This window comes from Zalophus californianus, chromosome 3 (genome assembly GCF_009762305.2).
Source record: "Zalophus californianus isolate mZalCal1 chromosome 3, mZalCal1.pri.v2, whole genome shotgun sequence".
NCBI classification, from domain to species: Eukaryota; Metazoa; Chordata; class Mammalia; order Carnivora; family Otariidae; genus Zalophus; species Zalophus californianus.
The window spans coordinates 162853095-162879122 of NC_045597.1; the positions used below are offsets into that span (position 1 = coordinate 162853095).

General features: G+C 38.0%; 1 protein-coding gene across 1 annotated transcript in view; it reads left to right on the forward strand.

Annotated features, from left to right (window-relative positions):
* NBEAL1 (neurobeachin like 1) overlaps positions 1-26028 on the forward strand; it is a 197233-nt gene that overhangs the window by 142032 nt on the left and 29173 nt on the right. Inside the window, 4 exon segments of the mRNA XM_027589436.2 lie at positions 3217-3334; positions 6205-6302; positions 21992-22108; positions 25280-25369. Coding sequence (XP_027445237.2) covers positions 3217-3334; positions 6205-6302; positions 21992-22108; positions 25280-25369 — 423 coding nt within the window.

Below are 26028 nucleotides of genomic sequence, written 5' to 3' on the forward strand. Positions count from 1 at the left end.
CCTCTTCATGTGGTCTCTCTAGCTAGGTAGTCAGACATGTACATGTCTACAGCTCAGGAAGGAGTACAAAATTAGAAGCTTCCATGCTTTCTTAAGGCTTAAGCCTGTGAACGGTCACAGCACTTGTGTCACCTTATCAGAGTCATACAGTAATAGGATCAGTGCAGATTCAAGAGGAGGGAAGGTAAACCCATCTCTCAGTGGTGGGAGGTTGCAAAAAAGAATTTGCAGCCATCTTTAATCCTCCGCATACAGTCTGCCCTCTGACTACAAATTATTTGCATTCCTCTTACATGCAAAATGTACATACTTCCTCTCAAGATCCTCCCAAAGTCTCATGTCAGGGACCTTTAAGTAAGGGATCTGCAAACTTTTTTTTTTTTAAAGATTTAATTTATTTAACAGAGAGAGACACAGCGAGAGAGGGAACACAATGTGCAGGGGGAGTGGGAGAGGGATGCGGGGCTTGATCCCAGGATGACCTGAGCCGAAGGCAGACGCTTAACCGACTGAGCCACCCTGGTACCCTTGCAAACTTTTTCTGCAGAGGACCAGGTAGTAAATATTTTCGCTGGCTTTAAGGTCTGTGTCAAAATTCTGCCATTATAATGCAAAAGAAAATGGATGTGGCTTTGTTGTACTACTCTACAAATCTGGAGCTAGTAAAATTTGGCCCACAAGCAATAAGTAGTTTGCTGATCCATGCCTCATGAAGGCATGAGGTCTGAAGTCCAGAATCTTGTTAGTAATCTAAATTAAATCCATGTGGGCATAAAACTACTCAGGTTTGTCTGCTCTTGCATCTGAAGACTGTGGAGTAGAGAAACAGGTTATCTGTCCCCACATAACAACAGTGGTATGACAGAGACAGAAGAACTATCATAGACACTCTCATTCAAAAGGGAGATTAGAAGGGGTGCCTGGCTAGCTCAGTCCATAGAGCATGTGACTCTTGATCTCTTGGTTCATGAGTTTGAGCCCCATGTTGGGCATAGAATTTAATTTAAAAAGGCAGGGGAAAGAAAAACAAGAGGTACCTAGCAGTAACTGGTTTATGACAATTCAGAATTCCAGCAGGGACATGCTTTCAGTTCTATCATTAGGGCCCAGTGCTATTCCCTAAGAGTGATTCTCTGTGGCTATTTTGTTTTACCCTTTGGCTCTTAGCTTCCTGCTTTGAGTCATTGTTTCTTTTACATAAAAAAAAAAAAAGATGCGTGAGTATCTTTGTCAGCCTCTTACCTAACCACAATAAATTGAAAGCCAGCGGTCTCTCATCCTTTTCGAAGTTTGTCTCTTTCACTCTGAAGTAACTGAACTAATACAATATCTTTTAAATTTTTTCTGGGTTTCTTATGCATCAACTTTATTGGATAAAAACCATTTCACATTACTTAGAATCTAAAACAGCCTCTTATCTCCTTTGGGCCCAGTGGGAGGCTACTGTGGAAAAATTAAAATTCTTAAGATGTTCTATTTTCTAGTTGAGTGGGTCTGTGCAGCACAACCTTAAATCTTTGAAGTCTCAGCAGATTGCTTCACAGCACACTCTTGAACTAAACTTTCGCCTGAGGCCGTTATTTTACTGGTGACACTCTGATCATTGACCTTGGCCATTTCTCAATTAGAGAGTCTTTGCTCTCTAGTATCCTGGGAATGAGAAATAATTTTATTTGGAACCCAGCAAGACCTGCTCCTTTATATTTTTTTAAAGGTATGATTAAAACCTAAATAGCTTTTTTTTTTTAAGATTTTTATTTATTTATTTGAGAGAGAGAGACAGAGCGACAGGAAGCATGATCAGGGAGGAGAGAGAGCAGCAGGCTCCCCACTGAGCAGGGAGCCAGTACTGGAGCAGGACCCTAGGATCATGACCTGAGCCGAAGGCAGACGCTCAACCCACTGAGCCACCCCAGGCGCCCCATGATAGTTCTTTTTTTTTTTTTTTTTTTAAGATTTTACTTATTTTTCAACAGAGAGAGACAGGGAGAGAGGGAACACAAGCAGGGGGAGTGGGAGAGGGAGAAGCAGGCTTCCTGCTGAGCAGGGAGCCCGATGCAGGACTCCATCCCAGGACCCTGGGATCATGACCTGAGCTGAAGGCAAACGCTTAATGACTGAGCCACCCAGGCGCCCAATAGTTCTTTTTTTAAATTCATCTTACTCCTTCCAGACTTTATCACATGCAGATAAAAGATCTAATTAGCAGGAAAATCTCCATCCCCAGATAACACCCAGGTGCTCATCACAACAAATGCACTCCTTAATCCCCATCACCTATTTAACCCCTCCCCCCACCCATTGTGTGGAAATGTTGAATCACTATGTTGTATACCAGAATCTAATATTACACTGTATATTAACCAACCGGAATTAAAATAGAAACAAAAAAAAATCTCTATCCCCAGATTCATGAGTTGATTAGGTATTCTTTCTATCTTTGATGTAACTAAACTTGAGCCCCTTTTCTACTGTCTCCAATAACAATTCCCATACTGTTTTCAAACCACCACTAACAGGCTTCAGGAGGTCCTTCAAGCCTCTGCCTTCCACACAGTCCACCTTCTTAGTGGGGTTGTGTCAGGTCAGGGTAGGTTGGAGGGAGTGATTTTCAGCCACCTTTAATCAATCCCAACTGGTTTGTTTCTTTGAATTGAATTTCTAGATAGCTATTTCAGTGGAAATTTCACAGCAAATATATATCCATAGCCATTATTAAGTATTTTGTTGTTGGTATTTAGGCTATTAGAATACTTGAGTTATTTTCTTTACCCATTAGTTAAGAGGTGTATGTGTATTATTAAATATTAATAAATGGGGTGCCTGGGTGGCTTAGTCGTTAAGTGTCTGCCTTCAGCTCAGGTCATGATCCCGGGGTCCTGGGATCAAATCCCGCATTGGGCTCCCTGCTCCGCGGGAAGCCTGCTTCTCCCACTACCCCTCCCCCTGCTTGTATTCCTTCTCCCACTGTGTTTCTCTCTGTTAAATAAATAAATAAAATCTTCAAAAAAATAAATATGTCTACATTATACTCGATAGAATATATCCAAAATATGTGGTAGATACTGATTAAATGTTTGACATGATTTTGAGATAATTTTATTAACAGTGGTAAGATTTGTGTGTGGAAATGCTTAATTTTTCTCTCACTTTTTAAAGGACCAATATTTACATTGTAGTTGGAAGGTATCTTTATATTATTTGTTCTTTTTCTAGGAGTCTGAATATGTTTCTGCTCATCTTCATGAATGGATAGATCTGATTTTTGGCTATAAACAGAGGGGGCCAGCGGCAGTGGAAGCACTCAATGTTTTCTATTACTGTAGTTATGAAGGTATAAGCCTATATACGTTTTATCTTACATTTAATCGATGTTTATACATGATATTTTGGTCATGAGAAGACTACATTTAAAAATAGTTTTAATGATCTTTTCTATTTGAAATATTAAAAGACTGATGTGTGTTTTTTTTATTAAATAGTAGTTAAGAGTATATATGCAAATCTTCACTTTTCAGTGAAGGAAACCATCAACAAAACAAAAAGGCAACCTACTCAGTGGGAGAAGATATTTGCAAGTGATACATACAATAAGGGGTTAATATCCAAAATATATAAAGAATTTATACAACTCAACACCAAAAAAAACAATCCAATTTTAAAAATGGCCAGAGGATCTGGAGAGACATTCTTCCAAAGAAGACGTACAGATGACCAACAGACACATGCAAAGATGCTCGGCATCATTCATCATCGGGGAAATGCAAATCAAAACCACAGTGAGAAATCACCTTATGCCTGTCAGAATGGCTAAAATAAAAACATAAGAAATAACAAGTGTTAGCAAGGATATGGAGAAAAAAGAACCCTTGTACACTTAGTGCAGCCGCTGTGAAAAACAGTATGGAAGTTCTTCAAAAAATTAAAAATAGAAGTATGCTGTGATCCAGTAATTCCACTACTGGACATTTACCCCAAGAATATGAAAACAGTAATTGAAAAGATCTATGTATCCCTTTGTTTATGGCAGCATTATTTACAGTAGTCAAGATACGGAAGCAACCAGTGTCCATTGAAAGATGAATGGATAAAGAAGATGTGAGATACACACACACACACACACACACACACACACACACACACACACACACAATGGAACATTACTCAGCCATAAAAAAGAATGTGATCCTGTCATTTGTGACAGCATGGATGGACCTAGAGGCTGTAATGCTAAGAGACATAAATCAGAGAAAGACAAATACCATATGATTTCACTCATATGTGGAATTTAAGAAACAAAACAAATGAGTAAAGGGGGAGAAAAAAGACAAACCAAGAAGTACACTCTTAACTATAGAGAACAAACTGATGATTGTGGTGGGGGGGTGGGGGAGGAGTTAAATAGATGATGGGGATTAAGTAGTGCACTTGTCTTGATGAGCAACAGGTCATGTATGGAATTGATGAATTACTATGTTGTATACCTGAAACTAATATTATACTGTGTTAACTGGAATTTAAGTAAAACTTAAAAAAAAAATAACTGTTAGAATTTAAAAATGATGTAAATAAGTTCTAACAAAACAAACGAAGAAAGAAAAAAACAAAAAACAGACTTTTATTTTTTTTCTTTTTAAGATTTTATTTATTTATTTGACAGAGAGAGATAGCGAGAGCAGGAACACAAGCAGGGGGAGTGGGAGAGGGAGAAGCAGGCTTCCTGCTGAGCAGGGAGCCCAATGCCAGGCTCGATCCCAAGACCCTGGGATCATGACCTGAGCCAAAGGCAGACGCCCAATGACTGAGCCACCCAGGCGCCCCAAAAGACAGACTCTTAAATCCAGAGAACAAACTAATGGTTGCCAGAGGGGAGGTAGGTGCAGAGAAGACTGAAAGGGGATTAAAAAAAAAGTATGCAAATCTAATTATAAATGTCAGTTATTGGTGGCATAAAAGTTTTTGATTACTGGCCCTTAGTGTCCTATTCAGTCAGGTCCTACAATAAGTGCAAAGAAGACCTTTAATATTATAAATAAACAAACTCTTCAAATGGTAAAATAAGGTGACATCATTCTAATATTTAGCTCGGGATCAAGAACATTTTCTGAAGGCTTTGAAAGCCTTAAGAAGTAGTTTTTTTCTAATCCTTCAGTAGTAAAGATTGTGAATAGTGTGAATTTATGTGAACTTGAGCAGAGTCCACATGCCTTTTGGTAAACAGACAAGTATGTTTTTGCGTTGCCATATTCATTTGATAATAGTTCTGTAGAGAGGTAATATGCATGGTGGTTATGAGCATAGGCTTTGAAATCCAACTTAGCTAGCTTGGCCACTTACTAACCATATCATGTACGGTTGGGTATAATCAGTTAACCAGAATATCACCTTTCCCACTATTTGTTAGATAAGCAGTAACTTAACAGTATTTTGTGTGGTTATTACACTTGTTTCAGCTTGATTATCATGAAGACAACAATTAGGTGTACTGTGAAATAGTTTGTACGTTTTCAAGAGAAACTTTCATGTACTATCAGTTAACTTTTGTTTAAAATATTTTGTTCTAAATAATGGATGGAATTTATTTTTAGACATATTTAATGTTTGAAGTCACTGTTTTTTTAAAAATTGCCTCTTGGGGTGCCTGAATGGCTCAATTGTTAAGCATCCAACTCTTCATTTCAGCTCAGGTCATGATCTCAGGCTCGTGGGATTAAGCCCTGAGTTGGGTTCCACACTCAGCGTGGAGTCAGCTTGTCCCTCTCCCTCTGCTCCTTTTCTGCACCCGACTCCACTCGTGTTCTCATGTGCTCTCTTGCTCTCTTAAATAAATAAATAAATAAATAAATAAAGGGCGCCTGGGTGGCTCAGTCGTTAAGCGTCTGCCTTCTGCTCAGGTCGTGGTCCCAGGGTCCTGGGATCATGCCCCGCATCGGGCTCCTGCTCCATGGGAAGCCTGCTTCTCCCTCTCCCACTCCCCTACTTCGGTACCCTCTCTCGCTGTGTCTCTCTCTGTCAAATAAATAAATAAAACCTTTAAAAAATAAAATAAACATCGTATACAAAATTACTTGTCTCACAATATTCTTACAGACTGAAGAACAGAATGATATTTTGTTGAAAATACACTATTCAGTCTCCACTATATTCAGTTATGTGACTTGCTTAGTTTTCAGTCTGTAGTGAGTTGACTACTTCTTGTTTTAGGAGCTGTGGATCTGGATGCCTTAACAGATGAGAAGGAGAGAAAAGCCTTAGAAGGGATGATTAATAATTTTGGGCAGACACCTTGTCAACTGTTAAAGGTAAGTCATTAAAGGTATTGATTATTTAAAAAAAAGATTGATTACATAAGAAGTCTAGAATTTAATTGCTAAGGAGTACTACCAGCATTTTCAAGTATTTTAATTATTTAAAACTGTATCAGAATTATCTAGAATTTAAGAAAAATTACACTGTTACTTAAAAAGTAAATAGATTTAAATGATTGTTCCTATTTTGAAATAACAAAATATTGTGGTCAAACGTATATAGTCAAAAACCCTTGAGTCACAGAGGAGTTATATTTACTCAGCCAATCACTTAATTTTGTTTTAAACAACTAAAATGTGACTGGAACAGGATTTAGATGCATGACCATCCAACTCAAAAGTCTTTCTACCATGCTGTGTCTCCTCTGAATTAATAGCTGTAAACTCTTTTATTGAATTAGATCACTTTCCATGTTCTGTGGGCTGTTATTTATATCCTAATAATGACATTTTCTGCCTTAGTTGTATATTTGTGCATTTGCCTCACTTTATTATGTTATAGGCAGCCACCTTTTCCTAATCATTTTATATCTTTCTTGAATATAGTATTTGTGTAGTAAATATTTATAAATTGAGTCTCCACAACTGTTACAGCAAGAATGTATCTAAATTCTGGCTTATAAATATGTTGAACTTCTGTTAATTCAGTTATCACTAAGCTTTGTAGTTACGACAGTTCCTTAGTAGAGTTTGAAGCCTCCAACGTTGGTTTTTTACAGAATGGACATATTTAAAATCAGTGCTTTATGCCTATCTGCTGATAGAATGCAAAAGTAACAGAAGAAAACAGACACATTGAGCTTCAAAATAGATTCTATAATATTTTTGCACCAGCTTTACTTTTTTTCATATGAGTAGTGCTAATTAGTTTTTATCACCATAAAAAATGATAGAAAGGTCAGCCTTTGATTTTTTTTTAATTTTTAAATTTAAATTCAATTTAGTTAACATATGGTGTATTATTAGTTTCAGGGGTAGAATTTAGTGATTCATCAGTTGCATATAACACTCAGTGCTCGTTACATCAAGTGCCCTCCTTAATGCCCATCCCCCAATTACTCCATCCCACCACTAACCTCCCCTCCAACAACCCTCAGTTTGTTCCCTGTAGTTAAGTCTATTATGGTTTGCTACCCTCTCTGTTTTTATCTTATTTTATTTTTCCTTCCCTTCCCCTATGTTCATCTGCCTTGTTTCTTAAATTCCACATATGAGTGAAATCATATGGTATTTGTCTTTCTCTGACTGACTTATTTCGCTTAGCATAATACCCTCTAGTTCCATCCATGTCGTTACAAATGGCAAGATTTCTTTTTTTTTCGATGGCTGAGTAGTATTCCATTTTTTATATATACCACATCTTTCTACATTCATCTGTCAGTGGACATCTGGGTTCTTTCCATAGTTTGGCTTTTGTGGGCATTGCTGCTATAAACATTGGGGTGCAGGTACCCCTTTGGATCACTATATTTCTGTCTTTGGGGTAGGTACCTAGTATAATTGCTGGGTTGTAGGTAGCTCCATTTTCAACTTTTTGAGGGCCCTCCATACCATTTTCCAGAGTGGCTGCACCAGTTTGCATTCCCACCAACAGTGTAGGAGAGTTCCTCTTTCTCCACATCTTTGCCAACATCTGTCATTTCCTGACTCGTTAATTTTAGCCATCCTGCCCAGTGTTCGGTGGTATCTCATTGTGGTTTCGATTTGTATTTCACTGATGCCCAGTGACGTTGAACACTTTTTCATGTGTCTATTGGCCATTTTGATGTATTCTTTGCAGAAGATTTATACTCCCCATTTCTTGATTGGATTATTTATTCTTCAGGTGTTGAATTTGATAAGTTCTTTATAGGTTTTGGATACTAGCCCTTTATCTGATAAGAAATTTGCAAATATCTTTTCCATTCTGTCTGTTGTCTTTTGGTTTTGTTTCCTTTGCTATGCAAAAGCTTTTTATCTTGATGTCCCAATTTTTACTTTTACCTTTGTTTCCCTTGCCTTTGGAGACCTGTCTAGCAAGAAGTTGCTTCGGCCAAGGTCACAGAGGTTGCTGCCTGTGTTCTCCTTTAGGATTCTGATGGGATTACTGTCTCACATTTAGGTCTTTCTTCCATTTTGAATTTATTTTTGTGGGTGGTGTAAAAAACTGTTCCAGTTTCATTCTTCTGCATGTGGCTGTCCTATTTTCCCAACACCATTTGTTGAAGAGACTGTCTTTTTTTCCACTGGATATTCTTTCCTGTTTTGTCAAAGATGAGTTGACCATAGAGTTGAGGGTCCATTTCTGGACTCTCTATTCTGTTCCATTGATCTGTGTGTCTGCTTTTTTGCCAGGACCATACTGTCTTGATGATTACAGCTTTGTATTAGAACTTGAAGTCCAGAATTGTGATGTCACCAGCTTTGGTTTTCTTTTTCAATGTTCCTTTGGCTATTTGGGGTCTTTTCTGGTTCCACACAACTTTTAGAATTGTTTGTTCCACCTCTGTGAAAAAAGTTGATGGTATTTTGATAACAATTGCATTGCCTATATAGATTGATGTGGGTAGCATAGACATTTTAACAGTATTTGTTTTTTCCAATCCATGGGCATGGGATGTTTTTCCATTTCTTTTTTTTTCTTTTTCCAATTTTTTTTATTATGTTATGTTAATCACCATACATTACATCATTAGTTTTTGACGTAGCGTTCCATGATTCATTGTTTGCGTATAACACCCAATGCTCCATGCAGAACGTGCCCTCTTTAATACCCATCACCAGGCTAACCCATCCTCCCACCCCCCTCCCCTCTAGAACCCTCAGTTTCTTTTTCAGAGTCTATCGTCTCTCATGGTTTATCTCCCCCTCTGATTCCCCCCTTCATTCTTCCCCTCCTGCTATCTTCTTTTTTTTTTTTAGCATCTATTGTATTATTTGTTTCACAGGTACAGATCTGTGATTCAACAGTCTTGTGCAATTCACAGCACTCACCATAGCAAATAACCTCCCCAATGTCTATCACCCAGCCACCCCATCTATCCCGCCCCCCACCACTCCAGCAACCCTCAGTTTGTTTCCTGAGATTAAGAACTCCTCATATCAGTGAGGTCATATGATACATGTCTTTCTCTGATTGACTTACTTCGCTCAGCATAACACCCTCCAGTTCCATCCACATTGTTGCAAACGGCAAGATTTCATTCCTTTTGATGGCTGCATAATATCACATTGTATAATATACCATGTCTTCTTTATCCATTCATCTGTCAATGGACATCTTGGCTCTTTCCAACAGTTTGCCTATTGTGGACATTGCTGCTATAAACATTGGGGTGCATGTACACCTTCGGATCCCTACATTTGTATCTTTGTGGTAAATACCCAGTAGTGCAATTGCTGGATCATATGGTAGCTCTATTTTCAACTTTTTGAGGAACCTCCATACTGTTTTCCAGAGTGGTTGCACCAGCTTGCATTCCCACCAACAATGTAGGAGGGTTCCCCTTTCTCCACATCCTCGCCGACATCTGTCATTTCCTGACTTGTTAATTTTAGCCATTCTGACTGGTGTGAGGTGGTATCTCATTGAGGTTTTGATTTGGATTTCCCTGATGCCGAGCGATGCTGAGCACTTTTTCATGTGTCTGTTGGCCATTTGGATGTCTTCTTTGGAAAAATGTCTGTTCATGTCTTCTGCCTATTTCTTCATTGGAATAGTTGTTCTTTGGGGGTTGTTTTATAAGTTCTTTATAGATTTTGGATACTAGCCCTTTATCTGATATGTCATTTGCAGATATCTTCTCCCATTCTGTCAGTTGTCTTTTCGCTTTGTTGACTGTTTCCTTTGCTGTGCAGAAGCTTTTTATCTTGATCAAGTCCCAATAGTTCATTTTTGCCCTTGCTTCCCTTGCATTTGGCAATGTTTCCAGGAAGAAGTTGCTGTGGCTGAGGTCGAAGAGGTTGCTGCCTGTGTTCTCCTTTAGGATTTTGATGGACTCCTATCTCACATTTAGGTCTTTCAACCATTTGGAATCTATTTTTGTGTGTGGTGTAAGGAAATGGTCCAGTTTCATTCTTCTGCATGTGGCTGTCCAATTTTCCAAACACCATTTGTTGAAGAGACTTTTTTCCATTGGACATTCTTTCCTGCTTTGTCGAAGATTAGTTGACCATAGAGTTGAGGGTCCATTTCTGGGCTCTCTATTCTGTTCCATTGATCTATGTGTCTGTTTTTGTGCCAGTACCATACTGTCTTGATGATGACAGCTTTGTAATAGAGCTTGAAGTCCGGAATTGTGATGCCACCAGGTTTGCTTTTCTTTTTCAACATTCCTCTGGCTATTCGGGGGTCTTTTTTGGTTCCATACAAATTTTAGGATTATTTGTTCCATTTCTTTGAAAAAAGTGGATCTTATTTTGATGGAGATTGCATTAAATGTGTAGATTGCTCTAGGTAGCATTGACATCTTCACAATGTTTGTTCTTCCAATCCATGAGCATGGAACGTTTTTCCATTTCCATTTCTTTGTGTCCTCCTCAATTTCCTTCATGAGTATTTTATACTTTTCTGAGTACAGATTCTTTGCCTCTTTGGTTATATTTTATTCCTAGGTATCTTATGGTTTTGGGTGCAATTGTAAATGGGATCGACTCCTTAATTTCTCTTTCTTCTGTCTTGTTGTTGGTGTATAGGAATTCCACTGATTTCTGTGCATTGATTTTATATCCTGCCACTTTACTGAATTCCTGTATGAGTTCTAGCAGTTTTGGGGTGGAGTCTTTTGGGTTTTCCACATAAAGTATCATATCATCTGCAAAGAGGGAGAGTTTCACTTCTTTGCCTATTTGGATGCCTTTTATTTCTTTCTGTTGTGTGATTGCTGTGGCTAGGACTTCTAATACTATGTTGAATAGCAGTGGTGGTGATAGTGGACATCCCTGCTGCGTTCCTGACCTTAGGGGGAAAGCTCTCCGTTTTTCCCCATTTGAGAATGAAATTCGCTGTGGGTTTTTCATAGATGGCTTTTATGATATTGAGGTATGTACCCTCTATCCCTATACTCTGAAGAGTTTTGATCAAGAAAGGATGCTGTACTTTGTCAAATGCTTTTTCTGCATCTATTGAGAGGATCATATGGTTCTTGTTCTTTCTTTTATTAATGTACTGTATCACATTGATTGATTTGAGAATGTTGAACCAACCTTGTAGCCCAGGGATAAATCCCACTTGGTCATGGTGAATAATCCTTTTAATGTACTGTTGGATCCTATTGGCTAGTATTTTGAGAATTTTTGCATCCATGTTCATCAAGGATATCGGTTTGTAATTCTCCTTTTTAATGGGGTCTTTGTCTGGTTTGGGGATCAAGGTAATGGTGGCCTCATAAAACGAGTATGGAAGTTTTCCTTCCATTTCTATTTTTTGGAACAGTTTCAGAAGAATAGGTATTAATTCTTCTTGAAATGTTTGGTAGAATTCCCCTGGGAAGCCATCTGGCCCTGGGCTTTTGTTGTTGGGAGATTTTTGATGACTGCTTCAATTTCCCTAGTGATTATAGGTCTGTTCAGGTTTTTCTCTTTCTTCCTGGTTCAGTTTTGGTAGTTGATACATCTCCAGGAATGCATCCATTTCTTCCAGATTATCTAACGTGCTGGCATATAGTTGCTCATAATATGTTCTTATAATTGTTTGTATTTCTTTGCTGTTGGTTGTGATCTCTCCTCTTTCATTCATGATTTTGTTTATTTGGGTCCTTTCTCTTTTCTTTTTGATAAGTCTGGCCAGGGGTTTATCAATCTTGTTAATTCTTTCAAAGAATCAGCTCCTAGTTTCGTTGATCTGTTCTACTGTTCTTTGGTTTCTATTTCCTTGATTTCTGCTCTGATCTTTATTATTTCTCTTCTCCTGCTGGGTTTAGGCTTTAGTTGCTGTTCTTTTTCCAGCTCCTTCAGGTGTAGGGTTAGGTTGTGTATTTGAGCCTTTTCTTGTTTCTTGAGAAAGGCTTGTATTGCTATATACTTTCCTCTTAGGACCACATTTGCTGTCTCCCAAAGATTTTGAACAGTTGTGTTTTCATTTTCATTTGTTTCCATGAATTTTTTTAATTCTTTAATTTCCTGGTTGACCCATTCATTCTTCAGTAGGATGCTCTTTAGCCTCCATGTATTTGAGTTCTTTCTGACTTTCCTCTTGTGATTGAGTTCTAGTTTCAAAGCATTGTGGTCTGAAAATATGCAGGGAATGATCCCAATCTTTTGGTACCAGTTGAGACCTGATTTGTGACCTAGGATGTGATCAGTTCTGGAGAATGTTCCATGAGCACTAGAGAAGAATGTGTATTCTGTTGCTTTGGGATGGAATGTTCTTTTTTTTTTTTAAGATTTTTTTTGTTTTTAAAGATTTATTTATTTGAGAGATAGAATGAGAGATAGTAAGCACGAGAGGGAAGAGGGTCAGAGGGAGAAGCAGACTCCCTGCTGTGCAGGAAGCCCATGTGGGACTCGATCCCAGGACTCCAGGATCATGACCTGAGCTAAGGGCAGTCGCTTAACCAACTGTGCCACCCCGGCGCCCTGGGATGGAATGTTCTGAATATATCTGTGAAGTCCATTTGGTCCAGTGTGTCTAAATTTAAAGTCTTTATTTCCTTGTTGATCTTTGGTTTAGATGATCTGTCCATTTTAGTGAGGGGGTGTTAAAGTCCCCCACTATTATTGTATTGTTGTCAATGTGTTTCTTTGCTTTTGTTATTAATTGGCTTATATAATTGGCTGCTCCCATGTTAGGGGTATAGATATTTACAATTGTTAGATCCTTTAAGTAGGATATAGTGTCCTTCCTCATCTCTTATTAGAGTCTTTGGTTTAAAATCTAATTTGTCTGATATAAGGATTGCCACCCCAGCTTTCTTTTGGTGTCCATTAGCATGGTCAGTGGTTTTCCACCCCCTCACTTTCAATCTGGGGGTGTCTTTGGGTCTAAAATGAGTCTCTTACAGACAGCATATCGATGGGTCTTGTGTTTTTATCCAGTCTGATACCCTGTGTCTTTTGATTGGGGTATTTAGCTCATTTACATTCAGGGTAACTATTAAAAGATATGAATTGAGTGCTGTTGTATTGCCTGTAAGGTGACTGTTACTGTATATTGTCTGTGTTCCTTTCTGGTGTATGTTACTTTTAGGCTCTCTCTTTGCTTAGAGGACCCCTTTCAATATTTCTGGTAGGGCTGGTTTCGTGTTTGCAAATTCCTTTAGTTTTTGTTTGTCCTGGAAGCTTTTTATCTCTCCTTCTATTTTCAATGACAGTCTAGCTGGATATAGTATTCTTGGCTGCATATTTTTCTCATTTAGTGCTCTGAATATATCCTGCCAGTCCTTCCTGGCCTGTCAAGTCTCTGTGGATAGGTCAGTTGCCAGTCTAATGTTTCTACCATTGTAGGTTACATATCTCTTCTCCTGAGCTGCTTTCAGGATTTTCTCTTTGTCTCTGAGACTTGTATGTTTTACTATTAGATGTTGGGGTGTTGACCTGTTTTTATTGATTTTGAGGGGGATTCTCTGTGCCTCCTCGATTTTGATACCTGTTTCCTTCCCAAATTAAGGAAGTTCTCTGCTATAATTTGCTCCAATATACCTTCTGCCCCCCTCTCTCTTTCTTCTTCTTCTGGGATCCCAATTATTCTAATGTTGTTTTTCCTTGTGGTATCAGTTGATCTCTCGAATTCTGCCCTCGTGATCCACTAGTTGTTTATCTCTCTTTTTCTCAGCTTCTTTTATTTTCCATCATTTGGTCTTCTGTATCACTAATTCTCTCTTCTGCCTCATTTATCCTAGCAGTTAGAGCCTTCATTTTTTATTGCACCTCATTAATAGCCTTTTTGATTTCGACTTGGTTAGATTTTAGTTCTTTTATTTCTCCAGAAAGGGTTTCTCTAATAACTTCCATGCTTTTTTCAAGCCCAGCTAGTATCTTTAAAATCATCATTCTGAAATCTAGTTCCAACATCTTATTAATGTCCATATTGATAAGGTCCCTGGCAGTCGGTACTGCCTCTTGTTCTTTTTGTTGAGGTGATTTTTTCCATCTTGTCATTTTGTCCAGAGGAGAATAGATGAATGAGAGAAGAAAATGCTAACAGGGTAACAATGTCCCCAAAAAATATACACTAAAGAAATCAGAAAAGACCTGAAACCGGGGGGAAAGAAAGGGAAAGAAAGAAAAAAGAAAAAGATAAAAACAAACAAAACAAAAAAAAATATCAGATATGATCAGGTTGGTGCATAGATCAGTGCCACACACTAGATTTTGGGCATATTTTGGTCTGTTAAAAGAAAGTGCCTCCCAAAATTTTAAAGAAAGAAAAACATATATATGTACAAAAATAGGGGTTAATACAATGAAGGGATGTAATATGACTGTAACGATGAAAATTATAAAAGATTTTATAAAAGGAATTGATAAGAAGTTCGTTGAAAAAAGAGAGTATTTTTAAAAAAAAGGGAGAGAACGTAATCAGGCAGGAGACTAGGACAAAGCCATACACTAGAGATTTAGGGTATGTTTTGATCTGTTAGAAGAAACTGTATCTCAAAATTTTAAAGAGAGAAAAACTTATATCTATCTATCTATCTATATATATATATAATATACCAAAAATAAGAGTAACTACTACGAAGGGATAGAATATGACTCTAAAAATGAAAAATAAAAATAGTTTTTAAAAAAGGAATTGATAAGATGTTGGTTGAAAATGGGAACAGGAAATATTTTTAAAAAAAAAGACAGTTAAAAAAAATTAACTTTGAAAGACTAAAGAATCATGGTAAAAAAGCCGTGAATTCTATGTGCAGTATTCCCCTAGCACTGGAGTTCTGCCTTTCTCATTCATCAGTAACCTCGGTCTTAGCTGGCTGTGCTTGCTGATCTTCTGGGGGAGGGGCCTGTTGTCGTGGTTCCCAAATGTCTTTGCCCAAGGTGGAATTGCCCCGCCCTTGCCAGGTCCGGGATTTGCTCTCCGGAGCTTTTGTTCCCTGCAAGCTTTCCCTGCAGCTTTGGAGGACGAGAGTGAAAATGGCCGCCTCCCAATCTCCAACCCGGAGGAGCCAAGAACTCAGGGCCCCACTCCTCAGTGCGCCCCCAGAGAAAAGCAGTCAATCACTCCCATCTCCCAGGTCTCTGGTGGCACTCCGTGCTCACCCAGCCTGTGACCCAGCGTTTCTGTCTCTGGTTCACGACCCCGTGTGGAGTCTCCAAACCCAGCAGATCCCTGTGGTGCACTCCCGTGCCGCTTCTCCCAGGGGAGGAAGGGGAGTCTCCCCAGATCTGCCGCTTGTTGGGTCCCTGCTGGAGGAGCAGTGGCCCAACTGCCACGGATCACGGTTTATGCCAACCCCGAGCTGAGAGCCCACTCCTCGGCTCCGTCTCTGCAGCCGGCTTCCCTGCTGGGATACCTGGGAGCTCTGCCTCAGGCACCCCCAGTCTTTTTGTGATCCCGAGGGTCCTGAGACCACACTGTCCCAGCAAGGGTTCCACCCCCCCCCCCCCTTTAGCCACTGGAGCAATGTCCCTCAGCATAGCCAACTTCTAAAAGTTCTGATTTTGTGCTCTGCTGCTCTCTCAGTTGCCAGAAGCGCCGTCAGAGGCCCCCTCCCCCGCTGTCTATCTTTCCGAATATCACTTCAGATTCACTTCTCCGCACTCCTACCTTCCATGTGGTCACTTTTCTGTTCAGAGAGTCGTTGCTATTCTTTTCTTTGATCTCCTGTTGAGTTCGTAGGTGTTCAGAATGGTTTGATCCCTATCCAGCTGAATTCCTGAGACCAGACGAAATCCAGGTCACCTACTCCTCAGCCATCTTGCTCCTCCAGACCCTTTCCATTTCTTTTTGTCTTTCCTAAATTTCTTTCATGAGTGTTCTGTAGTTTTCAGAGTACAAATCTTTTACCTCTTTGGTTAGATTTATTCCTTGGTATCTTACAGTTTTTGGTACAATTGTGAACAGGATTGATTCCTTGATTTCTCTTCTGCTGCTTCACTGTTAGTCTATAGAAATACAAGAGACTTCTGTGTATTGATTTTTATATCCTGCGATTTTGCTGAATTCCTGTATCAGTTCTAGTAATTTTTTGGCGGAATCTTTCAGGTTTTCTACATAGAGTATCACGTCATCTGCAGATAGTGAAAGTTTGATTTCTTCCCTACCGATTTGGATGCCTTTTATTTCTTTTTATTTAATGATTTCTGAGGCAGGACTTCTAGTACTGTTTTGAACAGCAGTGGTGATAGTGGACATTCCTGTCATGTTCCTGACCGTAAAGGAAAAGCTCTCAGTTTTTCCCCACTGAGAATGATACTCACTGTGGATCTTTCATATATGGCCTTTATGATGTTGAGGTATGTTCCCTCTATCCCCACATTGTGGAGGGTTTTTATCAAGAAAAGATTATGTATTTTGTCAAATCTTTTTTCTGCATCTGTTGAGAGGATCATATGGTCTTATCCTTTCTTTCATTAATGTGGTAGATTATGTTGATTGATTTGCAGATGTTGAACCACCTGTGCAGCCAGGAATAAATTCCTCTTGGTCATGGTGAATTATCCTTTTAATGTACTGTTAGATCCCTATTAGCTAGTATCTTGTTGAGAATTTTTGCATCCATATTCATCAGGGATATTGGCCTGTAATTCTCCTTTCTGGTGGGGTCTTTGTCTGGTTTTGGGATCAAGGTAACACTGGCCTCAGAGAATGAGTTTGGAAGTTTTCCTTCCATTTCTATTTTTTGGAAGTTTCAGAAGAATGGGTATTAATTCTTCAAATGTTTGGTAGAATTCCTCCGGGCAAGCCATCCAGCCCTGGGCTTTTGTTTATTGGGAGATTCAAATTACTGATTCAAATTCTTTGCTGGTTATGGGTTTGTTCAGGTTTTCTATTTCCTCCTGTTTCAGTTTTGGTAGTTCATATATTTCTAGGAATTTATCCATGTCTCAGATTGCCTGATTTGTTGGCATATAATTGATCATAATATTCACTTATAATTGTCTGTATTTCTTTGGTATTGGTTGTGATCTCTCCTCTTTCATTCATGATTTTATTTATTTGGGTCCTTTCTCTTTTCTTTTTGATAAGTCTGGCCAGGGGTTTATCGATCTTATTAATTCTTTCAGAGAACCAGCTGCTAGTTTCACTGATCCGTTCTACTGTTCCTTGGTTTCCATTTCATTGATTTCTGCTCTAATCTTTATTAATTATCTTCTCCTGCTGGGTTTAGGCTTTATTAGCTGTTCTTTGGCTCCTGTAGGTGTAAGTTTAGGCTGTGTATTTGAGCCTTTTCTTGTTTCTTGAGGAAGGCATGTATTGCTATTTACTTCACTCTGGACCACCTTTGCTGCATTCCAAAGGTTTTGAACTGTCGTGCTTTCATTTTCATTTGCTTCCATGTATTTATTTTTAATTCTTCTTTAATTTCCTGATGGGCCTATTCATTTTTTAGTAGGATGTTCTTTAACCTTCATGTATTTGTGGTCCTTCCAAATTTTTTCTTGTGGTTCACTTCATGCTTAATAGCATTCTGGTCCAAAAAAACGCATGGTATGATCTCAGTCTTCTTTGTACTGGTCGAGTCCTGATTTGTGACCCAGTATGTGATCTCTTCTGGAGAATGTACCGTGTGCACTCTAAAAAAATGTGTATTCTGCTGCTTTAGGATGAAATGCTCTGATTATATCTGTGAAGTCCATCTGGTCCAGTGTGTCATTCAAAGCCCTTGTTTCCTTGTTGATCTTTTGCTTAGGTGATCTGTCCATTGTTGTGAGTGGGGTTTTGATGTTTCCTACTGTTATTGTATTATTATCAATGACTTTCTTTAAGTTATTAATTGATTTATATATTTGGCTGCTCCCAAGTTAGGGACATAAGTATTTACAAATGTTAGATCTTCCTGTTGGATGGACCCTTCAATTATGATACAGTGTCCTTCTTCATCTCTTATTACAGTCTTTAATTTGAAATCTAGTTTGTCTGATATAAGGATGGCTACTCCAGCTTTCTTTTGATGTCCATTAGCATAATAAATGGTTCTCTACCCCCTCACTTTCAATCTGGAGGTGTCTTTGGGTCTGAAATTAGTCTCTTTTAGGCAGCATATGAATGGGTCTTGTTTTTTTATCCATTTTGATACCCTGTGTCTTTTGATTGGAGCATTTAGTCCATTTACTTTCAGAGTAATTATTGAAAATATGAATTTAGTGCCATTGTATTACCTATAAAGTCGCTGTTCCTGTAGATTGTCTCTGTTCCTTTCTGGTCTTAGTTACTTTTGGCCTCTCTTTTGCTCAGATGGCCCCCTTTAATCCGGGCTGCTTTAGTGTTCACAAATTCCTTTAGTTTTTGTTTATCTTGGAGTTTTTATCTCTCCTCCTATTCTGAATTACAGCCTTACTGGATAAAGTATTCTTGGCTGCATATCTTTCCCATTTAGCTCGTTGAATATATCATACCAGTCCTTTCTGACCTACCAGGTCTCTGTGGACATGTCTGCTGTCAGCCTTACATGTCTACTCTTGTAGGTTAAGGACCTCTTGTCCCAAGCTGCTTTCAGGATTTTCTCTTTATCTTTGTAATTTGTAAGTTTCACTATAATATGTCATGGTGTTGACCTATTTTTGTTGCTTTTGTGGGGAGTTCTCTGTGCCTCTTGGACTTGAATGCGTGTTTCCTTCCCTAGGTTAGGAAAGTTCTCAGCCATGATTTGTTCATATAAACCTGTCCCCTTTTTCCCGCTCTTCTTCTGGGACTTCTCTAATACAGATATTATTTTGCTTTTTGGAATCACTGAGTTCCCTAAGTCTACCTTCATGCTCTTAATAGTTTTATTTCCCTCTTCTTTTCAGCTTCATTACTTTCTGTAATTTTATCTTCTATATTACTGATTCACTCTTCTGCTTTCTTCAGCCTTGTTTTTATGGCCTCTACTTGGTCTGTATCTCAGTTATAGCATTTTAAATTTTGACCTGACTAGATTTTAGTTCTTTTATCTCTACAGTAAGGGATTCTTCTCTAGTGTCTTCTCTACTTTATTCATGCCCAACTAGTATCTTTATAATCATTGTTTTAAATTCTAGTTCAGATATCTTACTTATATCTGTATTGATTAAATCCCTGGCTGTGAGTACTACCTCCTGTTCTTTCTTTTGGGGTGAATTTCTCTGTCTTGTCATTTTGTCCAGAAAAGAAAAGAAAAAGAAAAAAAACAATAACAGCAACAGAAAGAAACTAAATCCTGGATGTGTTTTAGTCTACTTGTTAAAAGAAACTAGATCCTGGGCACGTGGGTGGCTCAGTTGGTTAAGCCTCTGCCTTCAGCTCAGGTCATGATCCCAGGGCCCTGGTATCGAGTCCCACATTGGGCTCCTTGCTCAGTGGGGAGTTTGCTTCTCCCTCTACCCTTCCCCCCTGCTCATGATCTCTCACTCTCTCAAATAAATAAATAAAATCTTAAAAATAAAATAAACTAGATCCCAAAATAAGAAAAAAATATATAAATACAATGAAAAGAAACAAAAAATAAAACATATATGTAATGTTTATAAAAGTGAAAATTAAAAAAGGATTAAAAAAATTGGAAAAGAATAAAATAACAACTAAAGAATAAAAATATAAAGAATGCTAGGTACTGTTTTCCCCTAGAGCCAAAGTTTTTCAGCCCTCTATGATCAGTAGACTTGGTGCAAGGGAGTTGTTTGTGCTGGTCTTCTGGGGGAAGGGCCCCGCTATGCTGATTCTCAGGTGGAATTGCCATAGTGGAAATGCGCCTGCAGTGCACAAGGAGGCAGGGCTTGGTGTAAGTGGCTCTAGGCTCCACTAGGTGCTGCTCTTTCGCTCCCTGAAGACTTCAGCAGAGATGGGCATGATGGATATGGCAGCATTCTGCTTTCCAGCCCTGGAGCTGAAAACTTGCACTCCCCACTCTTCAGTGAGCCCTCACAGAAAAGCACTCAATCACTCTTGTCTCCCCCGTTTCTGTCAGAACTCTGTGTTCACCCTGCCTGTGTCCAAGCTTTTTTATCCCAGGCACGCGCCTGAGTTTTAAAACTCCAAAGTTTAGGGACTCCCACGGTTTGGACCTGCGCTGTTCTTCCCAGGGATGGTCTCGCCACACTTCTGCCATTTGGCGGACCTGTCTCAGGAAAGCAGTCACTTGATCATGCAGGGGATCAGTTTAGGGCAACACAGAGCAGAAAGCTGGCACTTAGACTCGCTGTTCTCAGGTGGCTTCTACACTTCTATACCTGGGAACTGTGCCGTACTGAGCTGCCACACATTCTTCTTGTGACCCCAGGGATCCTCAGATCACGCTGTGACACCTGGGGTTCTGCCCCACGTCACCATCTGAGCATCTTTAAGCCAAGCATGTCCCTCACTGTAGTTGCAGTCTTCTAGAAGTTCTGATTTTGCACTCCGCTGCTTATAATACTTTGTGGTAGCCTCATTAAGTAGGCCCCCCTCCCCACTGCTGTATCCTCAGCTATATCACACCAGATTCAAGTCTCTGTGCCTCCTACCTTCCAAACAGTTGTTGCTTTTCTACTTGTAGACCTGCAGCATTTCTTTTCTCAGACCTCCAATTGATTTCTTGGGTGTTCAGGATGATTTGATAACTATCTAGTTGTATTTGAGGGTTGAGACAAACTTAGGGTCCCTCTACTCCTCCACCATCTTAATTCCCAGTCAGCCTTTGATTTAAAATAAAGTGAATAAATACTCGTATGGATTGAGAGCTAAATATTGAGGTACTTATAGCTGTCATATTATTTTTCTATAATCTAATATGTTGTGATGGGGATAGGAAAAATCCCCTTTAGATGAAATTCTGTTCTGCATTTTAATTATGCCTTTTGCTTGTTAATTTGATTTGCCATTTACTTCTTATTAATGAAGATAACACTGTTCTATGTTGCTGACATTAAAGTTAAGGAAGAATAATTTATTTGAAAACAGATGGAGCAATATTTATAATTTGATTCTAATAGTATTGACATTTTGATTTTATTTCAGGAAATAAGGATTCACCCATATAAATTTTGACTTTTGAATGATTCATTTAATTTTACCAAGTATTTATTAAGCATCTGTCATACTTATATACGATTCTAGGTATCAAAAATCCAAAAATGAATAAGATTTGTTTTCTGATTTTAAGATACCTTTTACCTAAGGGTACCTGACTAGCTCAGTTGGTGGAGTGTGCACCTCTTGATCTCGGGGTTGTTGAGTTCAAGCCCCACATTGGGTGTAGAGATTTCTTAAAAAAAATATAATAATAATCTTAAAAAAGATACCCATTGCCTGGTTGGAAAAGATAGACCATAAACAACTATGTAATCCAACATAGAAATAATTACTAAATAAAATACTAAACAAAGCAATGTGTTGGTAAAAATAATAAAAGAGAATAATTAATTCTAGCTTAGAAATTCAAGAATACATCAGTAAGAAAAACTTTAGAGTAGAAGTAGGGTTACTCTAGAAATGAACAGGGTAAAAACTCTGCTGAAGGAGTAGTCTGAACAGTGGCATAGAATTTGTCAACAGTGCATGGTATGTAATCCAGTATATCTAGAGCCCGGTATGTACAAAGGAGTACAGTGAGAGATGTCTTAATATAGTTATGGAATTGTTTTTTCTTAAAATTATTTTGAAGGAACCACATCCTCCTAGATTGTCAGCAGAAGAAACAGTGCAGAAGCAGACCAAAACAGACACTTCAACCCTAAACCTATTTCAACACCTCTCTGAACTCAAGTCATTTTTTATAGAGGTAATATCCAACTTGGTAATATCAAAGCATTTTCTCTGTGAATTCTATATACCAGTCAGTGCTCCTTTTATTCTGTAAAGGGAGGGGTCATAATATTTAATCCAAAATAGTAAATAATGTTGCAATAATATGTTCTTGGATTTTTAAAACAATCTTACTGGAAGTTTTTGTTTGCTGCCGAGTGGTACTGAGACCTGTTTATCTTGGCTTGCTTTATTCTACATCACATTTTCCAGACAAGGAAGAATAAATAATTTGATTTAAATTGCTTTTCATGACAGCTGAAATGATATGCAGAGGGAGTGTAAAATACCTCCTAATTATAGTGTCTGCTCATTTATAAAATATGGCCCAATAAGTCAGATTGTTAATTGCTGATATCAGAAGGAATAATCAAGTAAAACAAGATAGTTAATGCTATAATTGAAAGAGTATTTTAAATTCAAATGTTTATACATGTTGAATTACTTTGAACGGTTCAGCATGTGAATATGAAATGCATTTATACCTTTGAATTTGGTTAAGACATAATATTCTTGGCAAGAAGAAAAAATGATGATAAAAAGTTATTAAGAATAGTTTGGAAATGTGTGGAATAAGCAATAACTCTCATGCAATACGATAGACATTGGTAAACTTTTCTTAAAGGGCCAGATAGTAAATATTTTGGACTCTGTAGTCAAAAGGCAAAATCAAGCATGTTATGTAGGTACATATGTAACCAGTTTAAATAGAACCATTTAAAAATGTAAAAACCATTCTTTGCTTACCCACAGCCTATAAAACAGGTGGTAGGCTGCACTTGTACCATAGGCCAAATTTGTCCAATCCTGCATTAGAGCATCATTATAATGTGTTTCTTAGGTTCAGTATCATGGGAAATCTTTATAGAATTTTTTGATAATTTGGTATAAAAAAATTTTAGGACGTTTCTATTATAGTTAGCTTTCTACTGAGTTTATTCAAATGAATAATGTTGTAGTATTTTCTGTAGTAGTTTAATGTAAATGTTTTCCCATGTTTCTGAAAGCACTTCATAACTCTTGCTGCTCCTTTCCTAGACTCATGTTTAGTGAGATATAGTTATTTAGTGTTTAACAATACAAACTCTCCAGATTCAGTTGTTTTCCCAAAGTATCTAAGTCAGTTGCCTGGAACTCAACATACATAGAAACAGTGCTTAGAAATGATGACTAATTTGGGGCCCCTGGCTGGCTCAGTCAGTAAAACATGTGACTCTTGATCTTGGGATGGTGAGTTCAAATCCCACCTTAGGCATAGAGCTTAACTTTTAGAAAGAAAGAAAAAAGAAATGATGACTAATTCCTAGATGTGTTCTGGGTCCCCAAGACCATCCTCAGGTTTGGTGGTTGCTAGAAGGACTCACAGTATTCAACATATCAACTAAAGTTTATTACAGTGAAAGGATACAAAACAACATCAGCAAAGGGCAAAAGCACATGAGGTGGAATATGGGGGAAACCAGGTACAAGCATCCAAGAATCCTTTCCCAGGAGAGTCACATAGGACATGCTTAATTCTCCCAGTAATGAAATGTGAAAACACATGTTTATCTAACCAGGGAAGCTCATTAAGACTCAACACCCAGGGTATTTACTGGGGGCTGGTCACATAGGTAACCTCTGCCTACCACATGGCAAAATTCCAGACTCCCAGGAGAAATTAGGATCTTCAGCATAAACCATGTTGTTTGCACAAATAATCTAGGAGTAGCGAACCACTTTTGTCATTGAGGACAAGTTTTATCTGTGCAGGGAACTCTGCCCGCCAAGTTCCCAGATGCCAGCCAAGGGCCTACCTTGCAGGAAGGCCTTTCTAAGGAGAGTTGTTTCGAGCCTGCTGTGTTTACTCTTTACTGCACATAGGGCAACCCATTATTTAACACATAATCTGATGGATATGTTGTACTATATTATGCAACGGTGATAAAATGATTTCATCATGTCTAATCATTTGTGACATTGTTTTTATAGAATAATGCATTCCAAGTTCCATCTGCAGATTCAGTGACATTTGTCCCTTTGTACCCACTATGTCACAGGGTAGCTATTCCCAGGACCAGTATCTAGAGCAGGACAAAGAACACAATAGATATCCTGGGGTACTAATAATCTGTTAATCCCTTTTTGTTATCATAGGGGAGGGTATTTCCCCACTCATTCATATGAAAAGAGAAGGCCTCTCTGTAGGTTATCTCTTCCTAGTTGTTAAAATGGTGAAGAAAACAGAGGTAGTAGTGAAAGCAAAGGCCTAATAAATGGATTTCTTCAAATGCCATGTTCATTTATGTTTGTTCAAATGTAAGTTCTCTTGATTCACAGAGTGAAGAGAAAAGATAGGGACTAATTTTATATGGTTTATAATTCATTATTTAATTTATATAAGACTCTTAGAATAGCACCTGGCACATAGTATATACCCAATAGTGTTAGGTTATAGTTTAATAAATGTGAGGTATAATATATGAACTATTGTTACATCAAAAAACTTAGTTCAAATCACTATTCTCTTTCATGTTGTAATAAGATAATGGCAGATATTTTCTGAGAACTGTATTTTCTGGCCCTATTGTTACAGCATCAGGGATTGCCTCACTTAATGGAATAGATCTATGTTTTAAAAGTTAAACCCAAAGGGAAATTCTACAAAAATATAGCCAGTTGTCGTATTTGACTTAATTGAGCAGTATACTCTTATATGGTCTGTATTTTCTACTTTATATTCATGTCAGTATGGCAAGGAAAAAGGAAAGATTCTAAATCACTGGCTGTTTTAATGGTTGATGCTCCTTGAAATCTGCATTTCTGTTTCACAGCAGAGAAGTAGAATACAAGAAAATGATGGGTTTTAGAAGTTTCAAGTATGCCACCCAAACCTGGTACATAGTTCCTTTCCTATATTTTTTTAGCCTTTTTTTTAAATTAAAGTATATTTGACACACAGCATTACATTAGTTTAAGTATACAGCATAGTGATTCTCCTTTTCTACATTTTAATTAAATGATATGTTTTGGTAGAATAAAATGTTTGGTAGAATAAAATGCTGTATCACAGGGTTCATTCTTATTTAAGGAAATAGAAGTTTTCAATGACTTAAACCTAATAAAGATAAGCAGAACCAGCCACTAAGCCTCTGTCTTTATTTTATAGGGAATTAGTGATGGTGTTCCACTAATAAAGGCCATTGTCCCCAAAAATCAGTCTCGTTCTTTTATGTCTCAAGGCAGTCCTGAGTTACTGGTAAGTCGATTATAGTTTTTTCACACTGCTACATCCAAATACATTATAACTATAAAAAAAATTGAGAAAGTACATTTTTTAAGACTTCTTAAAAATAATAAAGAAGATTTTTATGGAATTATTTTGATCAAATATAAAAATGTATTTTCTGTGGGTGCCTGGGTGGCACAGTCAGTTAAGCATCCAGCTCTTGGTTTCGTCTCAGGTTGTGATGTCAGGGTCCTAAGACGGAGCCCAGCAAGTAGTTAACTGTAATTCTAAAGTTTGTTTGGAATAATAAATATCTGAAAATACCAGAAAATTTTGTACAAGAAAAGTAGGATATAACATCATCTGTTACAATATATCATAAGGCAGTAAAAGAATGAAAATAAGAAATAATACAGAATTGATTAAGATACACACTCAGGACTTGTTAGTGAGTGCTTTACGTGAATTTTGTAATTTAATCCACCTGACAATCCTGTGAGATAGGCATTATTATTATTTCCCTTGTACAGATGAGAAATTAAAACTCGGAAGTAATTAATTTGCTCGTAGTTGCAGAGCTAGCAAGTAAGGGATCTGGGACCCAGGCACACTGACCAAACCTAGGTCTGTCTGATTCTCATTTTGTCATGTACAAATTATAACAATAGAGTATAGCACAGGGAACAGTA